At 42.0% G+C, this 12,217-nt stretch overlaps 1 protein-coding gene across 3 annotated transcripts in view; it reads right to left on the bottom strand.

Annotated features, from left to right (window-relative positions):
- Window positions 1–12,217, bottom strand: part of usp46 (ubiquitin specific peptidase 46) — a 92,988-nt gene that overhangs the window by 24,415 nt on the left and 56,356 nt on the right. For all 3 annotated transcript variants that reach the window (XR_005946257.1, XM_041214101.1, XM_041214178.1), the window contains 3 exons: window positions 8,615–8,691; window positions 6,654–6,737; window positions 5,618–5,815 (listed from right to left, as the gene is read on the bottom strand). Coding sequence is in view for 2 of the 3 variants with exons in the window: in XM_041214101.1 (XP_041070035.1) it covers window positions 5,618–5,815; window positions 6,654–6,737; window positions 8,615–8,691 (359 nt within the window). In the remaining variant the exon portion in view is untranslated. The remainder of the gene's footprint in view (window positions 1–5,617; window positions 5,816–6,653; window positions 6,738–8,614; window positions 8,692–12,217) is intronic.

A 12,217-nucleotide genomic window follows, 5' to 3' on the forward strand; every position in this document is an offset into this window, starting at 1 on the left:
TTACTGTCAGGAAATGGACATTGTGCCTCACACACAATTAAGTGCCCCCGAACACTTAGTTTCTTGCTTCCAGTAGCTTCGTCCCAATACCTCTATACTTATGAAGCCCAAGATTCCATAAGCTTTGCCAACTACTCCTGAAACATATCCTGCCACCTTCAAAGATCTGTGCACATGAACCCCCAGGTCACTCTGTCATTGCACATTTTTTTAAGTTGCCTCTCCCTATACCTTCTGCCAAGATGCATCATGTCACTCCTCTGTATTAAATTTCATCCGCAATGTGCCTAACCATTCTGCTAGCCTATCCATGCCCTCCTGCTGCAGTCAATAAGATCATAAGAAATAGGAGTAGGCCATTCGACCCATTGAGCCTGCTCCACCAGTCAATAAGATCATGGCTGATCTGACTGTGGCCTTCATTTCACCTTCCTGCCTATCCCCCTGAACCTTTGATGACCTCGTCAATCAAAGATCGGCCCAGTTCAGCCTTGAGTATATTCAATGACCCAGCCTCCATGGCTCTGTGGAAGAGAATTCCAAAGACTAATGACCCTCAGAGGAGAAATTCCTCCTCATCTTTGCCTCAAAAGGGAGATTCCTTATTTTGAAACTGTGCCCTCTAGTTCTAGATTCCCCCACAAGGGGAAACATTATCTCATCAGTTACCCTTTCAAGCCCCCTTCAGAATCTTACATGTTTCAATATATCACCTCTCATTCTTCTAAAGGCCAATGAATATAGGCCCACCCTGTTCAACCTTTCCTCGTAATACAAGCTCATCATCCCAGGAATCAGCCTCGTAAACCATCTTTGAACTGCTTCCAATGCAAGTATTAGCCCTCCTTAAGCAAGGAGACCAAAACTATACACAATCCTCTAAGTGATGTCTCATAAAAGTCCTGTACAGTTGTATAAAAGTTCCCTTCATTTATACTCCATCACCTTGGCAATAAAATTATTCTTTCACGGGATGTGGGCTTCGTTGGCTGGGCCAGCGTTTATTGCCCAACCTTAGTTGCCCTTGAGAAGGCAGTAGTGAGCCTTGCTAATTACTTGCTGTACCTACATGTTAACTTCTTGTAATTCATGCACAAAGACACCCAGATTCCTCTGTATCATAGCACCTGGTGTCTCTCTCCTCTCAGTTTGCCATTGTTTTCCACACCTCTAAGTTGGGCAGTATCAGCAAATATTGAAATTTGACACTGTATTCCAATAGTAAAGTCATTTAATCTGTCTAAAAAACAGTGGTGCTAGTACTGACCTTTAGGGGACACCACTGTCTACCATCCTCCAGTCTGAAAACAACCATCTATCACGACTCTACTTTCTGTTCTTAAGCCAAATTTTTATCTATGCTGATAGTGACCCTCCTATTCCATGAGCCTCATTTTTGTTATCTAGCCTTTTGGGCTACTTTGTCAAACACTTTCTTAAAATTCATATAGACAACATCCACTGCATTCCTTCATCAACCACCTTCTGTTATTCCATCAAAAAATTAAATTAGATTTATCAAACACAATCTGCCTTTTACAAATAGGTGGTGACATTAATTAACTCAAAACTCTCCACATGCCTGTTGTTTGTTCATTTTATTCTTTCATGGGATGTGGTCTTCGCTGGCTGGGCAAGCATTTATTGCCCATCCCTAGTTGCCCTTGAGAAGCTGGTAGTGAGCAGCCTTCTTGAACTGCAGCTGTCCATGTGGTGTAGGCACACCAACAGTGCTGTTAGGGAGGGAGTTCCAGAATTTTGACCCAGCGACAGTGAAGAAACGGTAATATATTTCCAAGTCAGGATGGTGAGAGTGACTTGGAGGGGAACTTCCCAGGTGGTGGTGTTCCCACACCTCTACTGCCCTTCTAGGTGGTAGAGGTCGCAGGTTTAGAAGGGGCAGTTGATGGAGCATTTGAGAGTTACTGCAGTGCATCTTGTATATAGTACACACCGCTGCCACTGTGCGTCATTGGTGGAAGCAGTGAATGTTTAAGATGGTGGATAGGGTGGCAAACAAACAAGCTGCTTTGTCCTGGATGGTGTCAAGCTTCTTGATTGTTGTTGGAGCTACACTCATCCAGGCAAGAGGAGAATATTTCATCACACTCCTGACTTGTGACTTGTAGATGGTGGACGGGCTTTGGGGAGTCAGGAGGTGAGTCACCTCTGACCTGTTCTTGTAGGTATAGTATTTATAAGGCTGGTTCAGTTCAGTCTCTGGTCAATGGTAACCCCCAGGATATTGATGATGGGAGATTCAGTGATGGTAATGCTACTGAATGGGAGATCATTTGATTTGCTCTTATTGGAGTGATCATTGCCTGGCACTTTGGTGTGGCGTGAATGTCACTTGCCGTTTATCAGCCCAAGTCTGGACGTTATCCAGGTTATGCTGCATATTTACACAGACTGCTTCAATATTTAATGCGTTGCAAATGGTCCTGAACACTGTAATCATCAGCTAACATCCCCACTCCTGATCGCATGATAGAGGGAAGGTCATTGATGGTTGGGAGAGGACGGTATCCTGAGGAACTCCTGCAGCGATGTCCTGGGACTGAGAATTCTGGCCTCCAGCAATCACAGCTATGTTCTTTTGTGCTAGGTAGGTCTCCAGCCAGTGGAGAGTTTCTCCATACCCTGCCCCACCCCAGATTCCCATTGACTCCAGTTTTGCTAGGGCTCCTTGATGTCACACTCAATCAAATGCTGCCTTGATGTTAAGGGCAATCATTCTCACCTCACCTCTAGAGTTCAGCTCTTTTGTCCATGTTTGGACAAAGGCTGTAATGAGGTCAGAAGCTGAGTGGCCCTGGTGGAACCCAAACTGACTGTCAATGAGCAGGTTATTGCTGTGCAAGTGCCACTTGACAGCACTGTCGACAACATCTTCCACTTTCTTGATACCTGAGAGGAGACTGATGGGGTAGTAATTGGCCAGGTTGGATTTGTCCTGCTTTTTGTGCACAAGACATACCTGGACAACTTTCTGTATAGCCAGTAGATGCCAGTGTTGTAGCTGTACTGGAACAGCTTGGCTAGGGGTGCGGCTAGTTCTGGGCTCAAATCGTTAGTACTATTGCTGGGATGTTGTCAGGACCCCCAGCCTTTGCCATATGCAGTGCCTTCAGCTGTTTCTTGATGTCACGTGGAGTGAATTTAATTGGCTGAAGGTTGGCATCAGTGATGCAAGAGAAGGCAGAGTTGGATCATCCACTTGGCACTTCTGGCAGAAGATCGTTGCAAATGCTTCAGCCTTGTCTTTTGCACTGATGTGCTGGGCTCCCCATCATTGAAGATGGGGATAATTGTAGAGCCTCCTCCTGTCAGTTATTTAATTTAATGACTGGATGTGGCAGGGCTGCAGAGCTTTGATCTGATCTGGTAATTGCAGGATTGCTTACCTCTGTCTAACGTATGCTACTTTTGCTGTTTGGCAATCCAGTGTTGTAGCTTCACCAGGTTGACACCTTATTTTGAGGTATGGCTGGTGCTGTTCCTGCATTCTTCATTGAACCAGGGTTGATGCCTTGGCTTGATGGTCACGGTAGAATGAGGGGTATGCTGGGCCATGAAGTTACAGATTGTGCTTGAATACTTCTGCTGCTGCTGATGGCCCACAGCACCTTACGGATGCCCAGTTTTGAGCTGCTGGTCTGTTCTGAATCTATCCCATTCAGCACTGTGGTAGTGCCACACAATACAATGGAAGGTATGCTCAGTGTGAACACGGGACATTGTCTTCACAATTACTCCTATCTATACTGTCATGGACAGATGCATCTGCGATGGGTAGATTGGTGAGGGCAAGGCCTAATAGGTTTTTCCCTCTTCTAACAGATGATAGTATTCTGATAGCCCACAGGACCTTGTGGATGCCAACTTTGGAACTACCAAATCTGTTCTGAATCTATCCAATTTGACATGGAGGTAGTGCCATGTTACATGATTGAGAGTATCCTCTGTATGAAGACAGGCTGCCATCTCCACCAGGACTGAGCGGTAGTCACTCCTTTTAATTTTGTCACGGATAATCGCATCTGTACATGGATAGTCGCATCTGTAACAGATCGATGAAGGTGAGGTCAAGTAGATTTTTCCCTCGCCTCCTGCTGCAAGCTTGGTCTGGTAGCAATTACCTTCAGAAATTGGCCAGCTTGGTCAGTTGTGGTTTTACTAAGCTACTGTTGGTAATGGACATGGAAGTGTCCCACTTGCAACAAAGAAATGGCTGACCATGAAGAAAGCAGGCTCCAAGGTATTTTGATGTTGCACTAGAGGTCTTGATGGAGTAAATGGAAAGGAGACTAAATGACCTGTGTACTGAGGGGTGCCAGGAGGCTCTCCAGTCACCTGTTGAGCAGGCTGTGCAAGTAGATAGCCACCAAGTTCCATGCCACGAGAGCAGTCCTCAAGGACCTGGGTACAGTGGCACAAGAAATTTAAAGACCTCGTGCAAGTGGTCAAGGTCTATGAATGCATCTTCAAATGCCATATCCTACCACAAAAGCACACCTCCATCACTTACCTACCAACAATCTCTATCAATCAAGGCTCAAAATTAACATTCATATGCTTCACATCACTTTCAGGCTTAGCACTGCTGCAAGCCTCACACCCACATCTCACAGCCTGAAGTACTAGATATTGAACCATGACAGTCACATCACCCATATTGCAAGACACTCGCTGACACATTTCCCTCTCCTTTACAGAAATGGCTAGATGAGATGGGAAGGGAATGATGTGCCTACTTGTCCAAACCTCCACGGATAAGACAAGAGTTAGCCATTAATGGACAGGCCATTACTGAGGCTGTGGCCAGTGGTGGTGCTGAATCTTTTGAGGATGATGGTATTATACCTAATCCTCCTTCTCACATCCCACTTCCCCAACATTCCACACTATCTTCTGACTTACAAACTTTGTGATGGTAATACAATGCATCTCTTACTTTACCCACTCTCCTTATTTTTGTGCCTTCTTCCTGTCAGATACCCATGTAAATTCTGACCAGGCAGTGGAAGAACACCAAGAAGGTTGATGATGAGCAGACAGCACCATTACTTGATTTCACACTTGCAGACACCAGCTCAGGAGCTGACAGTGTACGTATCTCAGAAGAAAAATTAAAAACAGGATCTGCACGTGGCAAGACACTTGACACAAGTGTGCTGCAGCCAGAGCAGAAGGCAAGGTTAGGACATGTAGGCACATCACCGGAGGTCATACATTGGTTTCCTTCAATGGGACACCATGAAGAAGAACAGTGATCGATATGCACACCTAAATCCTTGTTGTATTGGGAAGCCTGCCAGAAAGCCTGTGATCAATGTCAAGGAGCATGGAGGAGTCTGGCACTAACTTGGCACAGGGCTTTGTAGAGCTTAGAGCCCACACATTCCAGATGGAAGCAGGGCCAACTCCATCAATACAATTGTGGATCCAACCATGATGCAGTTCCTGATGGTCGACTGCAACACGCTCTACTATTCCAAACACACAGTTTCTCATTTATGAAATCCATTCCTCGTCTTAATTGACAGGACTATAATTAGGTTTCCCGAAGAACTGGTTCAGATGCAATTATTTAAAAATCTTTCCTAAAACAAACCTGCCACAGTGAACAACAACAGCCACCAGATCATACATGCGGTCCAAATTAATAGCATCTCCTGATGTATTAAACAGTCTCAGCTCCAGTGGAAACACTACTCGATAAGAGAGTTTTGTGTATCGATGTAATTGTTCCATGTATTTGAACCTCTTCAAGTGTAGCGCAAGGATCATGGGTAGCTTCTTCACGCACATTCTGTCAACCAAAGACAAAATCAATATAGAAAGGTTTATGTAATAAATGCACACACACTGCTGTTCATGCAGTGGTCTTTTAAAGTGATCCAACCAAGATGACACTTTCAGCCACTAAATGAAACCATGAATCACTAGTCTCACTATAATCAAAAAAAGTCCAGATGTGGGTGATTAGTTGAAGAAGATAAAAGCAAGAAACCTTCTTGCATAAAGGAAGTTTGGTTCCAAATCCAGTGGATGATCAATGGGGTCTCTGCATTACTATGCGCCCCAGCCAAGGACATTTTGCAGAAAAATACAGCAGATACCAGTAAAAATTTCATCTAGAAGAGCAACATGTGTGAACTGTTGAATCACACAAAGTAATGCCATGGATTAAAAAGTACTGTATTAGCTGAATGCCTTATGAAGAAGGGGCATTTTAAAGTATTGTCCACATACCAATGGCTGCACTGCAAAGTGATAAATTGTACACGATGTGTTTTGGGATATGCAGAGGATGTGATAACACTATATAAATGCAGGTTTTCTTTGTTTCTATTTGCGTGGTTATGGATTGCTGACAAACATAATAGTCAATTGGTTCCCACTTCACCATTAGTTTAACATATTTATGCTTTCAATTTTTCTAATCAATACCTGCGGCATTGGTTAAGCACAGACTAGTAATTTAATTATTTAATTTGTTTGGCAGTTTTGTCTTCCCAAAAAAAAACTTATTTTTAAAAAAAATCAGCCACAGAACAAAAGGTACTTGAATTAGTGAAAGGAATATGTCATTATGAATATGTAGATACAATACTGAATTACAGACTACACACCTGTTAAATGCTCACCTTTTCTGAGCTTCCTGTTTACTGCAACATGTTTCACAATAATACTTGTGTTCACTGCACAGCGTTTCTGTGTTGCTGAAATCTCTGCAAATTAAAGTTGTAAAAGTATCACGTACAGTGTAGCAATACTTGTAAAACACGGAAGAAAACATGATAGTTTTAAATGGCTTTTCACAAATGGTGAGCTGTGCAGAAGATTCAAGCAACATTAACCACTTGAAAAAGACAACTGGGATTTGAAATAGATCAGCAAACATTAAAAGTTGGGGCAGTGTGGTTAAATATACAGCCATGTACTTTACCACACAGAGGCACAAATGGAGGCCAAGTACAAAAGCAAGAAAGTTAGGATAAATCTTTAAAACACATGGTTCAGCATCGTACTTCAGGAAGGATGTGACGGCTTCAGAGAGGGTGCAGAAAAGATTTAATAGAATGGTTCCAGTAATGAGGGACTTCGGTTGCATGGCTAGATTGGAGCAGCTGGGATTGTTCTCCTTAAAGAGAATGATGAAGGGAGATTTAATAGAGGTGTTCAAATTCATGAGGGATCTAGACAGAGTAAAAACAGATAAACTGTTCTCAGTGGTGAAAGGGTCAAGAACCAGAGGACACTGATATAAGGTGAATGGCAAAGGAACCAATCGAGAAATCAGAAAAGATATTTTTATGTAGCCGGTGGTTAGGATCTGGAATGCACTTCCTGAGTGTGTCGTGGAGGCAGATTTAATCGTGGTTTTCAAAAGAAAACTGGATAAGCACCTAAAGAGAAAAAACGTGCAGGATTATGAGAAAAAGGTAGAGGAGTGGGACTAGCCAGCTTGATCTTGCAGTGAACTGTCATTGACATAATAAGCCAAATGGCTTCTTTCTGTGCTATAACCATTCTTTTATGTAGCAATGTGTAGTATTAAGATGCTGGGAACAGGATTCACACTCATGGACCCAAAGCGTGGCAAGTTTCTGACTTATGATAAACATCTAATGAGGTTGAGTAAAGACACCAGCTGGAAGTAAATCATTTCCCTATGGGGAGTCGTAAGGACGTAAAAATAAACATTTTTCCTTTCTAAAATAAGGTCAGAGCTTCATTCCATCTTCCCAGAATGTATTTTCAGCAGGATTTAGGGAATGGAAAGTAAAGAGAAATAGCAGAATTCCAGTCTAATTCTACTTCTTTCAGGAAGGCTGAGTGCAAATGTAGTACCTTTACAAAAGCAGAATACTACAAATGCTGGATATCAGAAATAAAAACAAAAAATGATGGAAATACTCAGCAAGCCAGGCAGCATGTGTGGGAAGAGAAACAATTATTGTTTCAAGTTGATGGCCTCCTGTCAGAACTGGACAAGTTAACAGATGTAACAGGTTTTAAACAAGTACAGAAGCAGGGAATGTGGGTAAATGGAGGTAAGAACAACAAGGAAGGTCTGTGATATGTTTGATTAGAATGGCTAGGGATAGGCTATTGGGGAGAGGTGGGCAAGGTGGGGGGGAGGTGGTGTTTGGGGAGGGGTGGCAGGTGGGGAAGTGTTAAAGTTACTTGTTAAATTCATTTTGATTACATGGAAGCTGCCTGGAAAAGGGTGGATAAGTTTGGCACTCTTCTCCTAGTTCACCATTCTACTTTAATTCCATCACTACACAGTCCAAAAGACACAAACACATCAGAATTTAAGCTGCAAAAGCTACTGTTGGAAACCACTAGAGGTAGAAAGTATTTACAGTTTGGAATGCTAATCCCCTTCAGAATATTCATTTTGCTGCATGAGAAATTCAGGTTTCCTGGTAAATTTTCCTGCTTCTGCCAAATAATACTTGGAAATACCCAAGAAGAAATGGAGAGAGGAATGCCAGCTTTAAGAAAATAAAACCTCTGCCACTGTAGGCTCAAGTTAAAATTATGTCTCAAAAAAACCTTTTAGGTGTGCAATTTCAATACTAATCTGATCACTACTTACCTGAGGCAGTGTGTAATTGATGTGTTCTGTTCCACGTCAACTGAAAGATCCAGAAAATCTTCATCTTTGCTGCTAACCTGTAGAATTACCCATTTATGCAGTAAAATTAATTCATTATGGGTACTAAATACAAGAACAAGGAAGTCATGCAAAACTTTTACAAATCTCTGGTTAGGTCACAGTGGGAGCAATATGTACAATTCTGGGCACCACACTTCGACACTTCATGAGGATGACAAGGCCCCAGAGAGGGTACAGTGGTGGTATATCAGGATAACACCAAAGATGAGGGAGTTCAGTTACATGGAGAGATGGGACCATCTGGGGAATTGTTCTCCTTGGACCACTGAAGGTTATAGGGAAACCCAATAGAGGTATTCAAAATTATGCAGGGATAGTTTTGCCCTGCTTGCTCTATCTCCTTTGGAAAGTGGTATGGCAACCAGAGATCATTAATTCTTTTGCCAATTATTTTAAATTTTAGGGTAAATGAAGAGAAATTTCCTCCCGTGGATGATTCTTAAGCTCTGGAACACATTACCTTAAGCTGTGGTGAAATCAAATTCTACAATAACTGGCAAATGGCAATCAGATACGAACTTGGAGAGGCTTAACTTGCAGTGTTATGGAACTAAATTAGACAGCCCTGTGGAGAAAACAAGCCTCCATAACATTTGCGCTGACTTCCTTCATTGATAAAGGTATTGCCATTGAATATCGTAGAGAGATGGTTAGATTCTCACTTGTTGGAGATGATCATTGCCCGGCACTTGTGTTACTTGCCACTTATCAGCCCAAGCCTGAATATTGCCTGGGTCTTGCTGCGTATGGACATGGACCGCTTCAGTATCTGAGGAGTCACAAATGGTGCTGGACATTGTGCAATCATCAGTGAACATCCCCACTTCTGACCTTATGATGAAGGAAAGGTCATTGATAAAGCAGCGGAAGATGTTTGGGCCTAGGACATTACCCTGAGGGACTCCTGCAGCAGTGTTCCAGGACTGAGATGATTGACCTCCAACGACCACAACCATCTTCCTTTCTGTTAGGTATGACACCAACCAGTGGAGAGTTTTCCCCCTGATTCCCATTGACTCCCTTTTTGCTAGGGCTCCTTGATGCCACAGTCGGTCAAATGCTGCCTTGGTGTCAAGGGCAGTCACTCTCGCCTCACCTCTGGAGTTCAGCTCTTTTGTCCATTTTTGAACCAAGGCTGTAATGAGGTCAGGAGTGGAGTGGCCCTGGCAGAAACCAAACAGCGCATTAGTGAGATTACATCTGAGCAAAGGCTGCTTGATAGCACCATCGACCGCTCATTCCATCACTTCACTGATAATCAAGAGTAGACTGATGGAGCAGTAATTGGCTGGGTTGGACATAACCTGTGTAAATTTCCACATTGCTGGGTAGATGCTAGTGTTGTTGGAACCACTTAGCTGGGGGCCCAGCTAGTTCTGAAGCATAAATCTTCCACACTACTGCCGGAATGTTGTCAGGGCCCATAGCCTTTGCAGTAACAGTGCCTTCAGCTATTACTTGATGTCATGTGGAGCGAATCGAATCACTAATCGAATTGTTGAATCCTGATATCACTTGTAGTGAATCCGACCAGGTTAGTTTAACATTTTCTCCAAAGAACATCCCGTGACAACACAGCGCTCTCCCAGTCTAGTAGGAGTGGTATGTGAACAATTCAGAAAATTTATATTCTTAAAATAAATTCTCCTTCAATCTTTAAATCTAGATAAAAATTATATTAGGCGATAAAATATTACAATTCAACTACACTTTGAGATACTCTCCTGCTTTAGAAATGACTGTTGAATTCATGATCTTAATTGTACTCTCTGGGTAAGATGTCAAACTTATCTTAGCAACAAGGCTGAAAACTAGTATTAGGGAAGATACAGACCACAAGAGACACAGACAGACATGTGCACAAGTAGAGGAAAAAATACCCTCTCGCTTCTCAATCCCTCTTCTAAGCATTGTCAGGAAAATATAATAATTTTCATAATGTTATTGGAATTTATTGTAGAGTAAAAGTAGGGTCTAGCTTGAATTCAAAAGAGGGGGTGAAATGTTACACCTAGCCAGAAGCTAAGAAGCAGTGTGTTTATTTTTCCCAAAGATTACGGGTAAAGTTAGTACTATGATAGATTTTATTATTAGGGAGGTAAAGTCCAAAGACTGACTGAAACAATGTTTGCATTTAAAGGGAAATAAATATATATATATATATACACACACACATATATACATTTACACAGAGAGAGAGAGAGAGAGAGAGAGAGAGAGAGAGAGATCGAGATCTAACACAAGTGTGAAAAGCCTCCAGCATCTAGGCCTCAAGCTGCTGTCCACAAGGAAGTGCCTTAATGGAGTTGCAACTGGGGTTTAGATTAATTAGGGGATTTAGAAGTTATCATAGTAACAATTTATAGATCTATATCTATGCTTAAAATCATTTCTTCTATTAATAAATGTCTAATTTAGCTTTGTAAGCATCTTATAGGACTTGATGGCCTTTTTACGGAATTCAAAGCCCACATCTCGAAAAAAAAGTACAAATTGCAAATAGTTGTGGCAGCTTCTTCAAGTTTCCCTCTGGGATTTGGGCAGCTTGGCATTTACCATCCAACAAAAATTAGGGGATCTTTGCAAGATATATTTGAGATTCCTTGATTGGTTTGACGTTGGTGAATCTTAAGGTTACGAGTACAAGAACACTTTGAATTCAAAAGTTGGTGTGAGGTTTCTTTTTAGTGGTGAGACTGCAATATGGCTTTGGCAGTTGCTAAGGCTAAGGTTTGTCTGGGAGCTGAAGTTATAACTTTGGCTGGTTTACAAAAGTTAAGTAAAATTAAGTTAATAGAATTGACGGATAAGTTACAATTGGGATTACCTGCAGGGGCAAAGAAAGCAAACATAATTGAAGGTACAGCACAACATTTAAAGTTGGAAGTGATACTTGACACTTGTGAGTCACAGCTGGAAGTAGTGAGACTTCAGTTACAAATGAAGAAGCTTGAACTTGTACAAGCAAAGGAACTGAAAGAAATAGAGGCAGCAGAAAAAGAAAAAGGAAGAGCATTTCAAAAGGAACAGGCAGAAAGGCAGGAGTGAGAAAGAAAACAGGAAAGGGAATTAGAAATGGCGAGGTTAGAAAAGGGGGAAAGAGGAAATGAGAGAGACAGAATCCCAGCTTAAACTGCTAGCAATTAAAAGAGAAACACTAGGAGGTGAGGAAGGACTTATTTTCCAAATCAGAACCCAGTGAGGAGATGTTTAAATTTGTAAAAGCTCTTCCAAAGTTTGAGGATAGAGACCTTGAAGCATTCTTTATTTCATTTGACAAGATAGCTAAAACAGATTAAATGGCTACAGGAAAACTGGACATTGTTGTTACAATCCAGGTTGGTAGGTAGAACACATGAAGTTTATCCTTCACTGTCAGAAGAAATGTCGGTGAACTATGATGAGGTGAAAAAAGACTATTCTGAGTGCACATGAGCTGGTTCCTGAAGCATACAGGCAGAAATTTAGGAATATGAGAAACCAGCCTGGGCAAACTTATATTGAGTTTGAAAGAGTAAGACC

Source organism: Carcharodon carcharias, chromosome 1 (assembly GCF_017639515.1).
Source record: "Carcharodon carcharias isolate sCarCar2 chromosome 1, sCarCar2.pri, whole genome shotgun sequence".
Lineage (NCBI taxonomy): Eukaryota > Metazoa > Chordata > Chondrichthyes > Lamniformes > Lamnidae > Carcharodon > Carcharodon carcharias.